General features: G+C 40.0%; 1 protein-coding gene across 1 annotated transcript in view; it reads right to left on the bottom strand.

The window, feature by feature from the left end:
- The window catches only part of pappaa (pregnancy-associated plasma protein A, pappalysin 1a), an 89,608-nt gene that overhangs the window by 53,599 nt on the left and 12,892 nt on the right, over positions 1 to 23,117 (bottom strand). Inside the window, exons 3-9 of the mRNA XM_056404099.1 lie at positions 19,801 to 19,946; positions 19,136 to 19,429; positions 18,568 to 18,760; positions 18,203 to 18,324; positions 11,241 to 11,742; positions 1,380 to 1,508; positions 1,090 to 1,181 (exon numbers count right to left, since the gene is read on the bottom strand). Coding sequence (XP_056260074.1) covers positions 1,090 to 1,181; positions 1,380 to 1,508; positions 11,241 to 11,742; positions 18,203 to 18,324; positions 18,568 to 18,760; positions 19,136 to 19,429; positions 19,801 to 19,946 — 1,478 coding nt within the window. The remainder of the gene's footprint in view (positions 1 to 1,089; positions 1,182 to 1,379; positions 1,509 to 11,240; positions 11,743 to 18,202; positions 18,325 to 18,567; positions 18,761 to 19,135; positions 19,430 to 19,800; positions 19,947 to 23,117) is intronic.

Here is a 23,117-nt window from a genome sequence, read left to right as displayed (position 1 = left end):
ACACACACACACACACACACAAACACGCACACACACTTACACACTTCCCTGAGCACTGCAGTTGGTGGAAAAACAGCACAGCCAATGCAGTCATCCAGCAATCTGACAGGGATTAAGTGGCCACTTCACAGAGGCTCACATATGTGTGTGCATGCATGCATGTACTGTACATGCACAAGCACACGCACACACACACACACACACAATCACAACAGGGGGGCAAAATGATTGTCAGACAGCAGGAGAACTGGACGGGAAACCATCCATCTATTCATAAAACAAAACAACATAGGAGATGCCAGTCACTCAACTATGTAAAATAAGATCACTCAGCCTTGTAAAAAATAATGATTTCCAGATTTTTTTTTTTTTTTTTTTTTTTTTTTACAGGTCAAAGTGATTATGATATCTAATGGCATTCATATTATTCTGTCTTTTGAGAAAATAAAGACATGGGGTACTTGGATAAAAGATGCCCAGATGTCAAATCTGTTCATTCACAAAGTTAGTCTGTGGTTCTCATCAAAAACTTTACAGCCCTGCTATTTTGTGATATGATGCAAAAAAAAACAAAACAAAACTGTGTCAGTCAAATCCAAATGAAAACAGAATTGTAATGTTATGTAAGAAACTGGTGGTAAAATCTTAACTTGATAAATGCTGCATGTACAAGTCATTTAATATATCACTTTTATATCAGCAGTAAAATATGACTAGATCCTTATCAGTCAATATTATTCAAGTTATCACCCTTTAAAAAATATGCTAGACACAACGTGTAATAATACTCGTTTAGTAGTTTTCCTTTCATATTTCGATAACTTTTTTTCCCTACAGGATTAGTTTAAATAAAGCTGTACTCTCTTTCCAGACCATATTAGCCCTGGATACATTTCCTACACAAGCAATGCTTTGCCATGTATTACAACCACATCCTACTAATGGTGCCAACAGAGCAGATCTGCTTGAGAAGTCAGGGGTTAAATACCTTGATCAAGGTGCACTAACGGCAAACTAACTCTCTTCAGTTCCCAGAGAAATAAACCAGTGACTGCAGGCAAGAAGTATATCATCACCCACAACACTCACCAACACAGTTGAAGAACGGCTCCTTCTTGCACTGACTGGAGCAGCCATCCCCATTCATGGAGTTCATGTCATCACATTCCTCTCCTTTGGAGCTAAAATAGCAGGGAGAAGTACTTAAAACACACACACACACACACACACACACACTGATAAATACCAAATTAAACACATTAAGAGTTATTTTTTTCTGACAATGTTTTATTCCATAGGCTGTCTGTATGCAGGCATTTTAGTATACATATATATATATATATATATCTTTTGATTGTGTGTGCGTAGGTGCCTGTTACCTCTGGATTCGTCCGTCCCCGCAGTAGGGCGACCCCAGTTCGTGCACCAGAGGTGGGGAGGGCTCACTCTCACTCCGGCTGGATATGGTTTGGACTTGGTAGGTGTACGCAACATGTGGCACCACATCCCTGCACAGAGAGAGGCATAAATCACAGTAAATCCACGTATTTTGGGATTATGTGAAGCCTCAGATAAAGAAACGTCAGATAAAGAATCAGAGCTAAGGAGAGAAAGAGTAAAAGATCGTGCTCTGAGAGATATACTCGGACCAGGCCTGTGGAGAACGGGTCGATGGGACTGCTGCTCTTTTTGCTAGTGAGGTGTGCGTGTGTTGCAGCAATCTATTAGTATCTAAGCTAGCCAACACAAATAAAAACATCTGTCTCAGCACACACTTCCACTCATCTACCTATCCGGTCACGCGCTGATAAACGTGCGTTTACCCACTTTTGGGGTCCAGTTCTGTTTCCTTATCATAGTGATTCAAGGAACCATCATGATGAATACACAATGGACAGGAGAAATATTGGGGGACTACTCACTTTGCCGATGTTAAGTCGCCATGATGGTTTCTTGAGTCACCATGATAAGGAAGTCTGAAAAAAAAGTCTGAAAGGAAAAAAAACATAAATGAGAAAACCAAAACCATAAACCAAAAAAAAAAAAAAAAAAAAAAAATCAAAGCTGAAAATGAGAAACCAAAACCATAAGCAAAGCAACAAAACTCAAGAAAAGAAAACTGTAAATGAGAAACAACATTAGTGCAAGTGAGGGTGCTGTCATGACATCAGTTGTCCTGATTTTTATCATGTCAAGTAGCTACTTTTTCTCTCTGATCTGTTGTTTTGCCTTTACATGTTACTTGTATTGCCAATAAGTTCTGCTGGATTCTGTCCCTGTTTAAACTATAAACAGGCATACTGGTTCCTGTGAGCCACTGATCAAGTGAATGATACACATCGAGGGTCTGTTCAGGCTCATCAAAAAAAAATCTTCTGCTTTAATTGCTCAAAATAAATTGAAACATGCAGCTGGGAGCAAGTAGCTTTATGAATCCAGATTATTATGTCCTGTTTCATGTTAACAAGCTTCCGAACAAGAATTGAAAAAACATGTAAAGGCAAGTAAAGAATTTGAGCGTTTCAGCATGTATTGATCTATTTAAATTATTTTAAACAATAGAAATGGATAACTGATCTTCACATCAGCACTCTCATTTGCAACTGTATTGTTTACAGTTTTCTTTCCTTTTTGAATTCTTCTTTTTTTCCCTTTTGCTTATAGTTTTGGTTTCTCACTTGAAGTTTTGATTTGTCGCTTATGGTCATGGTTTCTCGTTCATGGTTCTTTTTCTTTGGCTTTCAGAGTTTTTGGCCCAACATTTTGTGAGCGTGTGTGTGTGTGTGTGTGTGTGTGTGTGTGTGTGTGTGTGTGTGTGTGTGTGTGTGTGTGTGTTGTGTGTGTGTGTGTGTATATATTGCGAAAAGACTGACGACCAAGGCATGACATAATTTCTTTGAATTCTAATTTTGACTCAGACGAGCTCTCACACAATAAATAATTAAATCTCTTCTATGTTTTATGTGTGTGTGTTGGTTCTGTATTATATGCATTGATCGTTGTCTGAAGATTGTCCTTCGCACACCACCATTCCCATTTAATTTCCATGTATAAATGTAGTTCCAATTCCCTACTGTTTGAATGACAGCTGATTACTATGCTAGATTACAAAGGGAAATCCATTGGCTCCCTTATCTACTGTATATAACTGACAAGAACACATTCCATTGTTTATTATAATAATATTTTCATGGCTTTTTACTTGTTTGCTCATGCTGGGACAATATTTAACTTTGATAGATGGAAGAAAAAAAAAACTAAAGAAACAAATAATTATTGACAATGGAACACACAGTGGAATCAAGGGATATCAGCAGGGAAAATTATGCAGTTTAAAGTTCAAAAATCAGCAATCAGCAATATAGAGAAAATGACTACTGCAATGCACGCTATACAGTATGTTCTCTGTGTTATTCAAAGGGGATAGGCATGCATAATTGTGTATAATCATGGCTAGTATCGGTTATGTACATGGGCAAAAATTATTAGGTTTATTAGGTATATGGGTGGGGGACAACATCAGTAAATGAGGGTAAATAGGAAGAACAGCCATAGATCATTTCATGTGGACCATCAAGTACCGTAGACCTAATTTTGGAATGCCCTCTGCAACGCTGTAAGTGCAGTGACAAGCATGCAAGGATATTGTACTGCTTACATGAATAGCAGAGTATAAGTGGACTCAAACAGTATCCCCATTTAACTTTCACAACACATGCAGGCATGTACGCACACATTCCTACACACACGAACACACACACACACACACACACACACACACACACACACACACACACACACACACACACACACACACACACACACATCTCTGTTATTAGTAACCTACTGTCTGTCACCTATAGACTTCAAGCTTAAACAAGAGTACACAGGCATAAACCACTATTCCCTCTTCTTCCATAATAATACTAATCCCCAGTGTGAGTGCAGTGCAGCACCAGCAGACACTGCTCTGGTTCCACAAAGGCTAAAGCTAAAGACGGCAATCAAACCAAGAAAGTCTCTCGGTGATGTTCGATGAAGCCATACGCTTTGATGAGCTTGAAGTCAGACCATTCAGTTTTTGATATGACATTAATGAAAGAAGCAGGTATTCAGCATACCCATGTACAAACATATTACACCCACAGCAGATTGAAAGGTGAACATATGTGCGTTTGTTTGTGTGCATATATGCTCTGCCTTTCGTGATTCATGTAAAAAAAAAAAAAAAAAGAAAAAAAAAGAAAAGAAACACAAACAAAAGATTTACATTTACAAGTTTTTTTCAGGTCATTTCTGACTGCGGTACATGGCTTTTGTTTTATTCCCCTCATCTTCGTTCCTCCATTTCTCCTGTGTTTGTTCATCACATTCCCAGCAGACGAAAGCAGACCAAGTTCAAGTTAGCTGTGTTGTCCCAAGTATAAAAACCGATGAACCTAAAGATCAAGTAACAAAATGAATTTCCCCATAGCAGAATTCGTGCCTAGGATGAGATATTTATGTTGGCTTTATCATTATCAACACAGAATGTTTGACCTGACAGACTCTCTTTTATACTACACTATGTCCTTTTCTGCAGCATTGGCTCATGCTGGTGCAACTCCAGGCTACACTCAAACATGCCCCCTCTAATTGAATTAGTTTAGCCCCTGGAAAAGTCAAGCTGTGGGAGACTTTATCTTTGAGGAGAGCAAACACACAGAATAGACAGAAAGAAGAGAGAAGCAGATATTGCTTTGCAGAAAGGAAGCCCATGAATTTCCTTTTAGTGGATAATGACTATGATACTGTAGATACTCTAGGTAATCCAGTGCACAGAGAAGTAATTGCTCTGACTGATCAGGCCACACTGAGAGACATGGTCATGCAAGAACAGGCGAGAAGAAAGAGTCAAGTGGCGGGATTCGCGTGAGTAGGAGATAAGGGGACATAGAGAACAGGAAAATACATAGAGAAAAAAAATTAAATTGAGGAACAGATAAGGAAAACGGAGCAGTAAATGGTGATTTCTAAAAAGAGAAGCTGTATAAATAGGGCATAGGGGCTTCTGTGGAAAATATGATGAGGTAACAGTCATCTATTCCTCATTATCCTGAGGTTTATTCCATGTAGCTTCCCACAGGTATTCTACAATTATAGTGAGAATCAAGATAGATCCCAATAGCTTTGATTCAGCTGATGTCAAGTTAATGTAGCCAGTTACTGGAGTTTTGGAGACCGATGACACCTGAAAAATGACAGCATTAGTTGTCTGTTTACACTTTTCTGACAAGTGACGTCTTGCGATCCGAAGAATAATGGCAGTCCTCTTTCAACAGCAAAGGTGGAAGTTGCATGATGTTGGTGTACCGCCACAAAAAGGGAGTTAGTCGAGGTGGATGACTAAGCGCACAACCACGATCTCTTAGTCTGTGGTCTGAGTACAGTCAACGCTCATTTTCTTTTGTAAGTCTATCTAGGCTAACAACTGCAAACCGGTTGGCAGTGCCAATAGCAGTCTTCTGCAAACATTTTCTTGAACCAGACCCCACAACTTTCTCTTGAATGCAACTCCTAAAGCCCTGATTGAACAGCCTCAGAAGCCCAGACGTCATTTAACTAAAAGTCCTTTCTTTCCCTTTCAGGTTCATAGTTACAGTTCAAAGCAATAACTGTTGAACTCTACGAGACAGCAGCAGTAGAGTTACCTATACCGTCCCTAAATTATTTCCCCAGACTACACTAAGAATTCCAATGCCACTGTGTCATGAATCATTACTTCCCTTATCCCATCAAAGCGCCTGAAGACCTTGATTCTGGACTCCTCTGCCCTGTCATTGTGGTCCCAGATTCAGTGTTTGGATTCTAAAGGGTACATCCACACTCATAGGTTTTCATTGAGCATTTTAGCTCAGATTTTAGCATTTCAGCCCTGTATCATGAAAAATCTCTGTCCATACTACCACACCTGAAAACGCATATCACATGACCATTAACGTACACTGGGCATGTGCACGCCAGTGTAAACAGATTGTCTACACTTAAGGTGGTTAGTTGCAGAAAATACTATGCACGAGGAACAGCAAAGGCAGTTGTAGAATTATAAAATTCAGATGTATTTAACTGCACAACAGCTGCTAGCAAAGACAACAAGGTCAGTAAGACAAGGTGTCACATGATGAGATTTCATCATTGGTGCGTCCAGACACTTGTAATTTGTTAGCCATGTTAGTTTCACCACTAGTGGTCGAGGTTGATGAGAGCCAATCAGGGAGCGATCTTGGGTCTCTATGTCAATGTTTCCAAAGGTCTCCGTTTCTGCCCGTCCACACTACTACGCAACCCCCGGAGTTTTCAAACTAAAACAGGGCCAGCAGCATTTCCAAAAGTCTCTGTTTTGAGGGCTCAAAAACTCTGGAGTAGTGTGGATGCCACGCCATTAACAGCATTTCCCTGTTTCCCTGTTGTTGCAAATCCGTTATATGTAAACAGAGAAGACAGGGTTGACCTCGAAGCATCTAGGTAAACTCCTTTCCTAGGCAAAGGGCTCCCCTAGAAACATGACAGCACTATTTGTTCAGGTCACTAGAAAAGGGCACTACACTCTGTACACTGAGTAATGTGATTACTCATTATAGAGCTCTGAAAGAGCAAACACAAAGCTAGCCATTGCTCGTATCAAAGCTTCTTAATGACTGCAAGAAAACGACTATGGAAGATCCGATTCCTTGTTAGTTCAAAAATGGTAAATTAAACAAAGTATTTCTAAATGGAAGATATGATGGTAGATATATACAGACATAAGGGTGTATCCATGATCTACTCCACCAATAGTGTTTCTACATCCTGCACTGGACTGAGAGCTAAAGTATGCTACTAAGCAACACGTAACCTGGGTGTCATAATTCACCTTTGGCTCTATTGGGTCAATAGTGCTACTCTACTATTAGGTACATGCTTGATTTCTCCTGACCTCACTGCTAATAGCCATGCTGTTGGCAGCAGGGAAGAATGAAAGAGAACAAATGGTGCAGTTGTATCACAGTTCTACAAATTCTCCATCCCTCCACCCCTTAGAACTGGGTTAGTGGGATATACTACAGTATAAGAACAACATTTAGAATGATAGGGATGTAAATATACAGTAAATTTGTTAAAGAGCTAATTACCAGCATCATCTCTAGGTCTCATTTGATGTGGTACAGTAATTTGACACATGCGTGTATGTGATAGACATGACTTCTGTCAGCCACCCAGAATTCATAAAACAACACTTTCATCTGTAGCTGATTAGATAAGATATGTAACTGGTCTGATATACAACTCATACTACAGAGGATTTTATTCCAGTTGCAGACAAGGTGTCACGTGATGAGATTTCATCATTGGTGCGTCTTTGTGCATCCAGACATTCTTCTCAAGACCCCTGTAGGAATAGAGGTTTTATCTTAGCTCAAAGTCAGGCACAAGGCACCGTAATATGCCGTTCAAAGGTGTTTTGATAGTACCAAGTGATTACACATGGAAGCATGTGCGAATGTATGTGCCTGCTACTGAGAGCAAGAAGAGGGTTAGTGTGTGTCTGTGCTCATCTGTGTGTGTGTGTGTGTGTGTGTGTGTGTGTGTGTGTGTGTGTGTTCCTGCCTTCACTGATGTGTGCACTAGGCTTATGTGTGAGCATGCATATGGATGTGTTTCCGTTCTGTAGCTGCTTGTTGTTCTTGGCTGAGCAATCCCAGATGAGAAAAGCAGATAAATTTAAGAAAGTTGAGGAGAAATCTTAGATTGAGCCTGCAAGAACAACAAACAGGGCAATGCTCCCTTTGTCAGTGTGGCAGCTGACATGCATTTGAGGTTTCACTGCCATTCATTTTACACCTACGGTCTAAGAAACCAAGACTACATGTTTAGATCTATGAGAGGTACTTTAAAAGAACAATTTAAAGGCAAATGTATGCATTTAAAAAATATATGTGATATATGCATGGCCTCTATGTGTATATATATATATATATATATATATATATATATATATATATACTATATATATTAATTCTAAATTTGATGTTAGTAGAATAACTTTCATTCTATCATTGAAAAAATACATTTTAATATTATTTTTAATAAAGTATGAAGATTTTGGCATCACCTTTTATTCACCCATAAATTTTCATACACCCCCGCTTCTCTATAGGATGTTGGAGACTGGAAATGAGTCTTGCATAATCCTCCTAATATGAACCATATTCATGAGTTATAGACAGAGTGAAGAGAGTAGTCCTCATGGACTTCTACACATGCCATATTCCTGGATAGGAAACTGATAATATACTGTATATGAATATATATAATATATATTGTATTATACACAATACAATATTGTAAATAGATGTTGTGTTCAGATTTGTACAAGATGACAGAAATATAAAGGCTGAAAAAAGAGAAATTTCATAAAGGTAGGATTCAGACGCTTTTCCTCTGTTGAAATATACTGATGACGTTTGTGGGTACTCGCAATAACGACTCCTGAAGCTCTGAGCTGTTTTTCATAATTAGCCAGAAAGTATGAAATACAAAAAAATATAAATAAGCAAATCCTGTATCTTCTCTTTAAGAGGACATATAAGATAGACTATATTCTCAAGAAGCAGCAGACTTGGCAGAGTATAATGGGATGGATGGAGGATATAATGGGGAAGGGTGGTACAGAAACAGGGCAGAGTCCGATTACAGAGGGGATGAGCGGTAGTATTGATGGTGGGAGAGCTGCCCTCTCTCTCTCTTTTGGCTGGGAGGTCTCTTCACATCAGCCCTGAGATAGGCTTTGACTGAATGACAGCTCTGGAACTCATGTCAGGAAGAGGATTAGCCCATGGGCTAGGGTGCCTCACAGGGATGGGATCAATCTAACCCAACCTTCCAACCTTCTCTCTTCATACTTTCTCAACCCCCAAAAGTTCTTCTCCTCACCTATTGCCCCCATGGGCCTAACAATGATTTACCCCCAACTGGTCCAACCTTCCACCCCTCTATCTCCATTTCACCCTTCCTACTCCCCACCATAATTTACTCTGTCACCATGACCTCCCAGCCCTTAGCCATTCCAAACAAACTACCACCCATGGATTGAGCCAAAGGAGCCAAGATGTCAGCCGTTCCTCTCGCTCAGTTTTCCCCCACTCAAGTGAAGGCCAGTGGCCTGACGCTAGGAGGTCAGTCTCCCCCCTTCAACAACACCTCCATCACTCAACCCAGCCCCATGGAAACATGCTGCAAGAAGAAGCATCTTACTGTGTGGTCAACAAAAGCATTTCAGCAGCTGGACCTGGGCGATGAAAAAGAGCACTTCACATTGGATATGTGGCATGCCAAAACATCTGGGTGAACTTTACTCCACTGTGTGAAAAGCTATGTTCTATGTTTTTTGTGAGACAATGAGTGTAATGAAGCATTATCTTCAAATCATCATCAAACTCACATCATAGAATTTGACTTCTCTGGCATATTTCTGACTCTTGGTTCTGCTGTTGGATCTTCATGTAAGAATTATTCGTTTTGTTGTCGTTTGTTAAAGGATATCCCACTAGTTCTATGCACTGGAATAGAGCTGGAATGATTGGTTGATTAAATGATTAGTCGATCGACAGAATTAATCAGATAATCAAATAATCATTGCAGACATTTGTTTAAACAAAATTACCAAACATCTGCTTCGTCCAGCTTCTCAAACATGAAGATTGGATGCTTGCCATTCATGATAGAAAACTGACACTTCTGGGGGTTTGGAGTGTTGTAATTATATTGGTAATATTCCACTTATTTCTGACATTTTATAGACAAAATGATTACTCAATTAATCAACAGAATAATAGGCAGATTCATCAATAATGAAAATAATTATTTACTTACTATGATATGCAAACAGACCCCAGGGCACAGTAGTACATTCACATGCTGTTTAAAGATATGTATCACCATCATCATTTATGATCCCGCATCAGTATCATGAACTCAATATAAAGCCCAGTTTACGAGCATTGATCAATAACCAACAGTAACTCAAAACACTATACATAAAGTACACTATCACTACTAGTATCTCTTCTGTTTTTGAGAAGAAGAAGGATCTGTATTTTCATGTTTTGTTCCAAACTATTTGGTAAATAAACGTATATAAAAACTACTATATACTGTATGTTTTTAGTTGTTGCATTTATTCTTCATCTGAAGAGTTTGATGTCTGGAACACACATACTTACTCGCTATAAAACATCTCTGACCATCTAACAGAGACAAGATCCCATATACTCTCACAACAAAATAGTCAGCCAGTGCCACTGACCACTACCACTGGAATGCAACCACAGCTAGTGAAATATACCACAGCAGTAAAACTACCTACAGTACATCAGTAATCACTGAAGTGTGCCAAAACCCCCAAATAAATACATCCCCACACTGCAGACAGCTTTCCATAGACACTGCCATTCAACCAAGAAGTTGTGTAAAGACACTTTCTGGAACTTAGGTATCATCACTCCATCTTGCATAACATGCATACTCACCCTTTCGCCTCTTATCAAGCACTTTCCTTCTCATGTGAACCACGCTGACAGCACGATAGTGAGATGGCATAACACGCAGCGGTGCCATGTATAGCACAATCTTTATCGAGTCAGCACATTCCATGAAAGCAAAGCACTAAACTCTCACCACAGTCTGCAGATAATACCTTCAACAAGCCATCTGTTTGCCCTTGCTTCATGGAACACGGGAAAAAACAAATGTGGGCAACGATTGACCTGTGACTTAGGAAACAAATGTTGGGCAGCAGATTTGAAACTGCAGAAGCAGTGGTGGCTTGCTAGTGCTCCTGGGGGTATTGAAAAGGATATCTGGTATTACAAAAAACATTTTTGTGGATGGTTTCCACAGATAAATAAACACCTTCTTACTGGCTTGTCTAAAAACCCCTAATTACATCACACTAAAGCAGGAAGCAAAATGCTAACCACTCAGCAATTCTCAACTTCTAAAATAAAATACTTGGGGTAAAACCAATTGTTTCCAGCCAAAGCATGACTGATGTATTGTATGGCTTCCTTTCTCTGCTTAGAGGAAATGTTGGTCTTTCTTAAACCTTGACAAAGACCAAACTTCTGTCTTATGTTAGTTATTTCTAAACTCAGGAATGTCAGGGAGAATATCCTGAGTTTTACACATGCTGCCTACTGACATTCACCTACCAGATCACTCACCTGTCTGTATATCGGCGGGTAGGTTCATTGAGCATCAGACTGTGTGGTGCATGGGTGAAGGGTGGCTGGCGCAACAGGCGGTAGCGTAGTGGTTGGCAATGTCTACAAAGTATGCAGTCTGGCTTGGATGCCAAGAGGGTGGCATCAATCTCTAGGTGTTGCTCCATAGTGAAAAACTGTACCCCATACACTTCTTCTTCGGTGTCCAGCTTCAGAGTCAGTGGGGTGTCACAGAAGACATGACTGGGGCCAAGTGGAATGTTGTTCCCACTGACAGTCAGCAGCAAGATGTTGTGGATGGCTGGCAGCGCTGCTTCTTCGGGGCTGAAGAAGGTGACCCACACGGTAAGAGAGTCTGGTACCAGCGGGTAGGGGAACTCCAGCTGAAGCATGCAGCCCTGGAGGGGGCACTCCGACAGGCCGACAACGCCGTGCTCAGTCCCTGCATTGGGGCTCCAGGTGCGGACACTTGGCTCACAAGCCTGCTCCACATCTGGAGGCCCTGTGGGGATAAAATTACAAAAAGGAGACACACTGTCACACACACACAACATGTAAACAACAAAGAAACTTCACTACGGCAACATGAAACTAAATATAAATCAGATACAATAAGCAAAAGCCAGCTGGTTATTCCCTACACACACATTATGAATAATTGTTAAATTACATAAAGACGTATAATGAGGAATACAAGCGATGCTGAAAAGTTCTCTGCCCAGGTAAGTTATACTAAATTATAGCTAGTAGCCTTTTTATGCGTACTGACAGAAAGAATTTGCATTAGTGATCTTTTTCGTGTATCTACACTTCTTGCAGCATCAAGGTAGAGGTGAAACTGAGAGTTCATTGTGAGTCCATCTGCAGAGGAAAGGCAGAGCTGAGGTGTGTACCTTCTGAGAGGGGCCCTGTGCAGGGTTCGCACTTCAGCACAGTCATTACAACCTCTAACAGTCACACTCCAGCCATATTTGGAGTCCACACACAGCTAACTCGCATTATCCCAAGTGACGTACACTAACATTCATCAAGCACTTTTAGAAGCCAGCAAGCGGCAGACACTATGTTCTCCCTCGATTTCCTTTTGTGCATTTCCAAGCTGGCAACCAACGAAGCCATTTGCTAACCTCATTTCTGGGCACCATGCAAAATTCCAGTGTTTAATCAAGTGAGGACTGAATATGGTTTCCAAGCCACATTATCTCAACACATTTATTATTGTACTGTAAGTGTGTGTGTGGCCAGAGTGGAGGTGAATTAAAGAAAAAGAGAAAGAAAAAAAAAGGCAAAGAGAAAGAGAGGGAAGAAGAAAGAGAAGGGAGGCTGGGAGAGAATGAACTAAGATACTCCAAGAGCTTGGCTTTTTGCTCGGCTCATGTAGTCCTGGCTTTATGGGTGCATTTTCATTGAGTTTGCAAAGAAAGCAGCTGTAGCCACTGAAAATATTTTGTAATGTCAGCTGTTATGATGGGCTCTACTCCTGCTCTGGCGCTGTTGCTAATGTGGTTGGAGATTTAAGAGGAGACAGAATAGGGGTGTCATCCACTGCGTAATCTAAGGCAATGTAAACCTATTTGAAACATGCAAAGATGTATCTATGATTGGTAATGCAATGTGTCTAAGCAAAGGGTTTGAAATCCAGCATCAAAACCACAATGATTTATATGTAATTACCAGCTACCTGCAACAGGTAATCAAGATTCTCTGTGAAAGGATAATTACGATATTTCATACCAGTGTTTTGGTCATCTTAACTTAACAGCAGGGCCCCCAAACATTTATATCAGTTAGTACTACATAAACAGTCCAGCTCTGAAGTGTTTGACTTATAATTTCCTCAGAGCCAGGGAGAGGGGGCCTCAAGGTGACTGAACCATCAAGACCTGAGCTTTGAATATGAGCCATTCATTCTGTGTTGATTAGCTGATCCCATCTGGGTATTAGACTGTCAACAAAAATACCCATTCTGAGAAAAATGAAAATACAGTGAGTATGACCTCAGTGTAATTGGTGCTAGGGTTACATGAACATCAGATTAGGTGCAAAGGCAGAGGTCTGGACAAATGAGACTGAAATGGATAAGGTAACATCTCATTTTGGGGATGAGCATCAACTTCCTTCATGGAGAAGTAGCAGTTACAAATCAAGATTTTTCTCATTTGAAAATCATTATATTCTGATAATGACCTCAGAATGGATGGTAATGGTTGTGTATAGGGTCACATGACCTGCAACTGCTGCACCATCCAGCACTGTTCCTGTCTCTGGTAGCTTGGGATATTGTGGAGGCTGTGTATCTTCCTGATTTTTATTTTTTTTTTTGCTGTGTTTTTAACATTAACATCCACCACTAACTCAGGAATTATTAATATGGGAATTCCATAATCAGCAACTGTGCTAGCCAATTACACTTAATCTTTTTCACGCACAGGTAAAGAAAAGAATACTGATATTGTGCAGTTCTGAAGGTAAGGTGATCAATGTTTGACACAACTTACAGAAATCAGCTAAGAAAAAAAAAGACCAGTTGCCAAAATATAACTCCAGGATAGATGCTGATGCCGTCCCACTATCCAGTCATAATCCCTCTGCTCTGGAGAATCATACTGATCCACAAAAAGACCAGAGAGGCGGATGAATAAACAGACAGGGATATGTCCGGGCATGCACACTTTATGCTTTCTAAGAAGTGTCTGGCTCTGGCTCTCACTATCGATGACTCACTGTCACACACTGTTACACACTTCCTCACTCAGAAGGCAGACATCAACCCCCTCCAACCCTTTCGCCCTGACACACACACAAACAGAGAGACACTCCACAGACACACTTTATGAAGGCAACAGACACACTGCAGCTTGGGAATCAATGTCACATCACAGGGTATTTCAGAGGTTAATCTGTCATTGCTGAAGGCAGCTAGTGTTTTTTTTTGTGTGTGTGTTTTTTTTTTGCTGCATGTGGAGCAGATGACACAGGTGCTACTTTTGGGTACACATCCATACAGATTGTTTTGACTGAAGGAGCTAACATACCGTAATGAACTGATGGAGGGAGCCAAGGAAAATCATTGAGGAAGAAGGTAATGAATGACCAGCGGTGGATGACAGCAAAGTCCGGGAAGAAAATTTTCAAGACAGATGTTTATTTAAATAAAACCAACTCTTTTTCTTTTAATGACAAGTTTACCAGGAGACACCACCAATTAAGAACCAATTGTCGACTATATTTCACTTTTAACTTTGCGACCTAACGAGGGTCAAACTTTCTTGTGTCCTTTCCTCTGCACGATATACAGTTACTGTTCATTAAGGGTGTAAATGCTTTAATTAAATAAATATTCACTCAGCTACATCAGACATGAGGTCATTTTGTCAAACATGGCCAGTGTACTTTGCCTGAACTTGGCAGGAAAGACGACAATACTCTCTTTCTTTGATCATTTGTTTTTCCGTTAGCCAATTACTTGATATAATAATGGAACACAATGAATGATAAATTAAACACAGGGATCCCATTAATGTGTCGAGGAGAACTACCTATCGCATTACTTTTTTTTAATGTCCCAAATGGGTTTTATGTAAAATCAAGGGATAGAAAGCGAGCATATCTTCAGTTCACTGACTCAATTAAGGACAAGTTGTGTGTTTTTTTTTTCAAACTAAATTGAGCCCTCTGTTCTTGAAAAGTGTCAGGGCTTGCTGTGATGCCACCCAGGGTTTGTCGGCCTGACACTTTTCATGAACAGAGGGCTCAATTTAGGCCATGTTCCAGGTCCACACTCCAAACAAGGATAACTGTATTTCTCTCAAGGAGGATTCTAATAATATCGTGGACATATGCATACAGACACACTTATGTTTGCTGTTAAGATTTTAACATTTTGTGCATTCCGTATACTGCAAATGCACATTAAGAGCACATGGAGGTGCACTTAGAGAATAACAGGAATGTGTATTCAAGTAGAGTTACACACACACACACACACACACACACACACACACACACACACACACACAGTCCCACACACATCTGATAGTGAACATACACATCCTGGACCTTTCACTTCCATTCACGCACACTGCTGTTTTCAATCAACTCAGGATCCTCCCTTGTAAATGTCACTAACCACATGCAGTTCTCTTAACTATCTTGGGTGGTTTCCACCCCACCCAACCTTCTTACCCCTTCCTCTCAATCCATATCCATGTGTGTTTTTGCCTTTTTTTTTTTTTTTCATTCTTACTTTTTTTTTTCCTCCTGCCATATTTCTCCGGGGCATAGAGTAGTAAAGATTTATGAGAGGTACTCTGGCTCTCTCTTACCACACCAGTGTTTCCCAGTCAAGTAGTGTGAGGACACAGCTGACAAGCCCTTCAATAACAGGTGCCATGCACATTAATGGACGCTGATGAAAGCATGTAGACGCATATGCAGCGTCACACAAATACATATGTTAACATGCTTATCTTCCAATTTAAGGATGTTATGTCAATAGATAATATGCCAATAGTTTAGTTTACAATATCTTTGAGTCAGTAGTTTGCCAGACTGTCTGTTGGAAATGACTAACTGCTGGACACATATACACCATCACAGCAGGAAACGGCAGCTGTGGTATCCAGTGAGAAGCTGGCCCAAGCAGAGTTAACAGGGAATGGGGAGCTGCCACAAACAGGGACCCCTTCCAAGAGGGAAAATAGAGTACAGTTTACACACACAGCATGTTAGACAAGCCCAGACTTGCCTTTGGTGCACACACTATAGCCAGTGTGAGGGCAAGGTTGAGTGACTTTATAATATATAGAGCTTCTACACACACACACACACACACACACACACACACATGCATGCACACACACACACACACACACACACATGCACATAGACATACAAACATTAAGAAAAGCAACACAACCAGAGACAGAGACACAAATTCAACTGTTTGGCACAATATCATTTAACTATTGCTCTTATTAATGGTGTTGGGTCGCAGTTAGATTAGTATTATGGGGGTTTTTGTGTTTTTTTCCATTTGTTTTGAAATTTAGTTTCATGGTAATAGACAAAAAACAGATGGATGAATGCATGTGCAATGAATGTATCTGGATTCCACACTCCACACCAAAAGATGGTGGTTTTATTAAAAGTACACTAGTTATTTTGTTTGTTTGGAAGGGTCTGTCCCTATTAGAAATATATATCCCTGGTTGACAGAGATGTTATTTAGCTGGGCAACCATTACGAATGAGCTTCATAACCATTTTAGGACTATGTGACTTTCCTTTTTTTTATATTATTAAGTGATAGCTATTACTAATAATAGAAGAGGTTGAAGGTAAAATTTATCCTGTTATTGCTGTAGTCACCATTGTAATATCACTCAATCAAACTCATACATAGATGTACAATTACACATAAAACTAAAAACCAGATAGATGGTAGCCTACAATAGACAGACGTGTAATACACCAATATGACATTTCCACACAGATCAGGGATCTGATGCTGCCTGAAGCAGCTGACAGATTTAGCTGATTTGATATATGGAGGAAGATGGTTTCAGAGTGTAAGCGCCAAAACAATGAAAGCCCTGTCAACTTTTTAAATTTAAAGGTGGGATAATGGATGGATGATAGACCTTGTTCAGACTAGCTACATGACCTAACAGTGATGTAAGGGTTCCACATCTCAGGTATGTATGGATGCTGATGGCTGATTATGTGCAGTCTTATTATTAGTGAATAAAATCTGTGCTAAAGTTTACTAGAGGTCAGGGAATGGCTGCATGAGGAGGATGGAAAGCAGATGAACTGATTTCTAACACATTTCACAAAAACATCCTACATTGATTATTTCATTCACCTATTTGGTTATTTTCAGAGATTTCAGCAGAATGATAAACTGTCTAACTGAGCATTTATACCTTGCTTACAAAGCAGTGTTCTGGGTAATAGTTTTACCCTGCTCTTCAGCAGTATGGAAGATTTATCAAAGATCAAATTCATATAGTTTGATGTGTAGATGTAGTGCTTTACAGATCTTTACAGAAGTAGAAGGTTATCATAAAGTGTATAACATGGGTTTAATACGGGAATACAACAGCATGCACACATAGCTGCACATAGCCACATGCATAATATCCAGAATATGCTTGAAGCTGCGATTGCCAGGACCACTCAGTTATCAGAGGTGCACAGATGGGACATCAACTATTTTTATAGCTTAAATACCTCATCCCTAAAGCCTGTCCTTGTATAGTTCTAATGTTCTAATATGGATTCACTAATAGGACAAGAACAGAAAAAAAGAGAGAAAACTGTTTTTTTCTCCCTAAAATCCTGCTAATTTCAGCATTCACTCCACTCAAATCCCCCTAAAGTGAAATTTAAAAAAAAAAAAAATGGGGAATTACAGCTAAGACATGACCTTTAACCTTGGTTTTGGACCTGAGCCCTCATATGGGAATTGTGGTACCATATACAGCACCATCCCACTGGGAAGCGACCTCCTTGATCCCTCCATGTTGTCCCACGGCCCAAGTGTCATGAATCCAGTGAGTCATTTGCATGTTTTGGGGTTGAGTCAGTGACCAAAATCTTTGTATGTTTGAATATTGACTCAGAAGATCAACAAAAAGCAAACCTCAAACCATGTTATCATATGGTAAACAGTAGATGAAAGGTGGATGTGGCTTAGCTTTTCTATTAAATTTACTTTTAGTAGAAACAGCTTTTTGTCAGGAAATTGATTTAAGACTGGCATTCAGTGCACAGTGAAGAATAAAGAAGGAAACAATATTTACAGTTTTATTATAATAAGCATCAGTGAGAGTGCACTTGAACCACTGTATGTTCCAAAGAACTGTCTAACTTGCAAACCATCTACCACCTCACACTGACACTGTCCAATGCCATGACACCTAACAACCTGTAAGTGTATTATATGGTGTTGCACTGTACCTTCAGCCTCTCGTGGGGACCAGTGTCCAGAAGGGGCACACGGTCGTGGAGATGAGGAGTTGGAGGCATACTGCAGCAGAACTTTCCCCTCAGTGCATTTATCACACACTGATCCCACTTCTCTAGGAAACCAACACACAAGCACAGCAACCAACTTAGATACAGGCCAAATACGCATCATTTATACAGTATGTAAAGACGCAGTAATGAAAGTTATTGTAATTATGTGGCAAAGGAGGAGAGTTTCACACAGTTTTTTAGATGGCCCCATCTTAGTCTGTAAATAAATCATTTAACATTAAATCAACCCCATCCATCACCATGCACACCAGCATCTGGTTGGCAACCCATCTAGCTCATTTCACCTGTCATAAAAGTGTCCAGAAATCGGTGGAAACCATTCCAGGGTGATAGAATTATGATGCTGCTCAACAACTTGCGGCGCCATTGGCACTGGAGGAGGTTTGGAGTAGGGTTGCCAGGTCTGGTAGATGAGATCCAGGTAGCAGTGCATTCTAGCCACCTGGTTCAGTGTGAAAGAGTCTGTACAGGCATCATCTGCAGGTGAAAGAGGTTGCTGTGAGGATTGGATTTTGGTTTGATATGTGACAGGAAAGGGAAGCAGGTATTAAATCAGTCTACGAGTCTGATCACATTAATAAAAATAAACCACTTATTTAGCAGCATTCATTTAACTCTGACATCAAAAAAGGTAAACTTTTGCACAAAAGGAGTGACATGAAAGGATGTGCCACCCGCTGTGTTTTCCGCATGAAAGGTCCCTGCTAAATTCCACACCTGTCTCAGTGTGCACACAGACCCAACAAATTCCTCCACGGTGATCTTTGTATGTCAGTTTTTTGCATGTGAGAGGCAGAACTGTAACAATTTGCCCAGGTGAGCAGCAAAACACATATGGAGGCCCCATCTCACCTGCATAACTCATGTAGTTGTTAAACGGCGTGTGTGTGAAATGCCGACAGCCGCAGGTTTCGTTGCCCGGCTCGGGATCATGGCAGCCTTTGTATTTGGGGGTGGGGTTGGTGTCTGCGCACAGATCTCCAGTCTCCATTGAGGGCTCAGTCTCCAAACATGCATCATTGCACGATTCGATCTCTGATATACCTCGGAACACATGGTAAAGCCCAAGGCTGTGACCGATCTCGTGGACCATCGTGTCAGTGTGACCAAATGTTCCGTAGAAGGAAGGATTCAGCACAATTCCACCTGAGAAAATACAGACACACACACACACACACACACACACACACACCCCCACACATGTAAACACTGCAAACATTCAAGGGAGGGTTCACACAATACAAATGTCTATTCTTACTGTAGTGTAAAGTAATTGTGGACCTGGAGTAAGATTCAGACAATGCATTATTCATGGGCCTCCTCAGCTTCATTATCACCTTCTTCCCTGTTAGAGCTGTGATGAAGACAGAAACTGCTTGGGGCTTGAACTGTAATTACTCAAAATCAACAATCTGGGCTGCCGAAGAAAGGATGTGTGCATGTGCTTAAGAATGTGCACGTGAGTGTGTCTGCCTGCATGTACTGTATGTATGTATGCGCTTTTATTTGTCTTCTACCCAAATGTGTGAGGGCTTCTTTGTCCCACGGCCAAGTGGCAACCCCTGCCAGATCTTCATCAGAAGAGTTGGCAAAGAAGACATTCAGGTGAGTTGAGCCATCCAAATGCAGAATCTCTTTCAGCTCTTTCACATCCAAATAGGCTCTGGAAAATAAATAAAAAAACACCAGAAAAAGAGTATTTCACATTAAGTTAATAGCTCTACAATTAGGATAGTCTCTTCCTAGTGAACGCACATTTCACCAAGGAAAAGTTTTACAAATAACAACAGTGTTCCAAGCCAGAAAGGAGCTTATGTAGTGTTATTGTTCAGGAAAACAGAGCTCAGAATTGGGTCCCTGTTGAATTTTTTTATTGGCAATTGTAACGGCCCCTTAAACCAACAGAATGAGGAGGAATAATTGACCCTGTGAGGTTAAAACCAGTTGGCGTTATAACCAATAGGCCCAAATAAATAGAGACTTTTAATAAAACCTCTCTCTCCTCGCGCTGCCTGAAGAATATTTTCCCTTTGTAGACTCGAGTCAAGGTCTTTACTGCAAACCATCTTGCAGTCTGAAAATCACAACAACACTCGCTCATTTGGACATGACCAACAGATTTTTGATAATGTTGTGTCTAGAAGCCCTGGCACAGGCGCTGTGCATCTGCAGTGAAAGCTTAAAGAACTTTTTAATAGCTGTGAATCCGGCTGGTATCAATTTTGACCCGTCGAATCATTTCTTCCCATTCCATTAAATTTTGCTGCAGTTCCTGCTCACTTACATTTGCTCAACAGAAGGGAGATTACAGACCGTGCTGTTGTTGATGTTGTTGTCTAGGAAGTGCAAGAAGCAAATAAACAGTGCGATGAGCGTATAGTGTTCTTTGGGTTGATTTCTTGATTTGCGGCGACTCTAAAAGCCAAGCCACAATGTTTTCCTGTGCATGATGATGTTGGATGTTTTATGTTGGAAGACAGTGAATCATGCAATAACCAGCACAATAAAAATTGAATTCAAATCCATTATTTTGTTTGTTTTTGACAATTCTCTTAAGTGCACTTCTTCTTCATCTCGACGTACAGTAAAAGATGTCAAGGCAAAACGCACCAAACGGGTGCTGGTGGGAAAAGATCCACTTTACTATTGAATTGCCACATGCAATGTTTTTTTTGTTTTTTTCATGGTCATGCAAGTTGCACTGCAGTAAAATGATGCATTATTATTTATTTGAACTGACTCCTGAGTGAAATCTGCTATGTTTCCTGCATGGCCATCTTATACACTTGTATTTCATATTAAATATTCAAATCTTCATGATAGCCCTAAATACACTGAATGCTGTATTATACTGTATATGAGAAGAAATAAAAGATACTCTATGTATCCCTGTAGGAACACTGCTTCAGTTTTTCTCCTTTATTTTGGTTCCATCTATAGTACAAAATGTCTTTTAAGATTTTATTTTTCTGATAGCTTCTCAGATCAGCCTGATATTTCAGTCAGCTGTTCAGGTATTCTGATGTCTCCCTATCCATGACATAATGTTTTGTCTCCGCTCTGGGAACACTAACGGCAGCACTAATGACTGCAATCATTCAACACAATGAGATGTCTTTCCAGCAGTGAAACTGTCATTCATTTTATGAACACATCAAATAAGTTTTCTCTATGAGCTTGGCTGGTGGTCCTGGCAAACAGCATCAACGCGCTCAGTCATCTCCTGGAAGAGCCAATAATCTGTTGCATATGCTGAAGTGATAGTTTATTCTTTTCCTTTGGCTCTCGGAGGCTTTGGAAATAGATACACAATGGATACAGAAACATGAGTTTATCAGAAACAAAACAAGACATTGGCCCTACTATCACAAATTAGATCCTCTTTGGATATTTTGACCCAGTTTGTATGACCCACTCGCTCGCATTATGTTTTGTAGGCATATTTTGTGCTTGGATCAGAAGTGCATTAAATTCTAAGATTACGATTCATCCCAACAAAAGAGTGCACTCAATGATTTCACTGTCCCTCCTCTTTAGTTAAATGTGTACTAACTTGCATGCCCTCTTTTGTGAATGGCAACCCGTCTACACATCGCTAAGACAGTGGCTAAATAATGGAATAATGAGTAAAGTCCTGTTTTGCCTGGATGAAAGGGGATAGTTACCTCATACCTGAGCAAAAACTGGTGTTTGTGTGCTGCATAGTGACGGACTGCTCATATCTGAGCTGATACTGAGCTGTTTGTTCGCACTTATTTCAATATTTCAATATGTGCGACATCATTTTTGCGAGACTAAAAGTCATGGTTTGTCTTTTTTTAAAAGTGCAGATCACATTTGTCCCACTGAAGGGAACACAGCTAAACACGAGGATGAAAGCAAAACATTTCAAAGACTCGCACCTTTGTGAAGTGCAGAACTCTAGAGCGTGCTATTTATATTTACTCTTCCACTCAACATCTGACTCAACATTAAGTATATTTACACTGTTTTATATTGTAATGTTATGGGGTCGTGTAGAATTCCACTGGGCAAAGGCTTGATTTCATTTCATTTGTGTAGCAGTTAAGGAGTTGAGATGACCGCTGACAGTATCGCCCACACAATGTTTAAGATTTCACTACTGTGCCAACTATCATTTCACTGGCACCATTTTATGTGATTTAAAAAAAAACATTTAAAAAAAAAAACTGCATTAAGAGACTCACTGACATGCAACACGATTTATGATTGATGGTCCTGTGATAACAAAAGTGACATCTGCAGAAATAGCAGCTGAAAGTAGAGGGGATCAAATTTGACATCTCGTGATTTCAGCTGTATTATAGTGGAGCATTTGATTGCCAAAAGAAGTGCAACTGCTTGAGTGGTACCAGTTGAGGTTCAGTGTCAAACTAGTTTCTCTTTATAGGCCAGTTTTTATTCAGTATATAAAAGAAATTTCAGTTATTTTTATTAGATCATTTATTCTTTTAGATCATTAGAGCATTTTATTTGGGGTCTAGAATTTGAGCAACATTATAAGAACCACAAAATCTATTTTGTTCTCAGCATTTTTAAAATGTATTAAATAAGCCAGCCAGCTACGACCAATGTGCTCTTTTTCCTTTTTTGGTGAATAGTTTCATGTTTGAAAAGCAAGTGTCTGCATAAAATATTAAAAATTTGAGTGTAAAACCAATCTGTCTCATAGCGTATGTTCAATGTAGCCTAAAGGAAGCAATTTAAAAGTCACTAACACTGGTGTTTGGCAGTGTTCTGGAAGAATTTACCCTAGTGAGATCATGCTCCCACCGCGACAAGCCTACTAAGGTTACCACCAATGCACATTTCA

The sequence above is a fragment of the Seriola aureovittata genome, chromosome 18 (assembly GCF_021018895.1).
Source record: "Seriola aureovittata isolate HTS-2021-v1 ecotype China chromosome 18, ASM2101889v1, whole genome shotgun sequence".
NCBI lineage: Eukaryota > Metazoa > Chordata > Actinopteri > Carangiformes > Carangidae > Seriola > Seriola aureovittata.
Note: the sequence above shows the minus strand (reverse complement) of the source record. Positions and strands in the feature narration are given on the sequence as shown.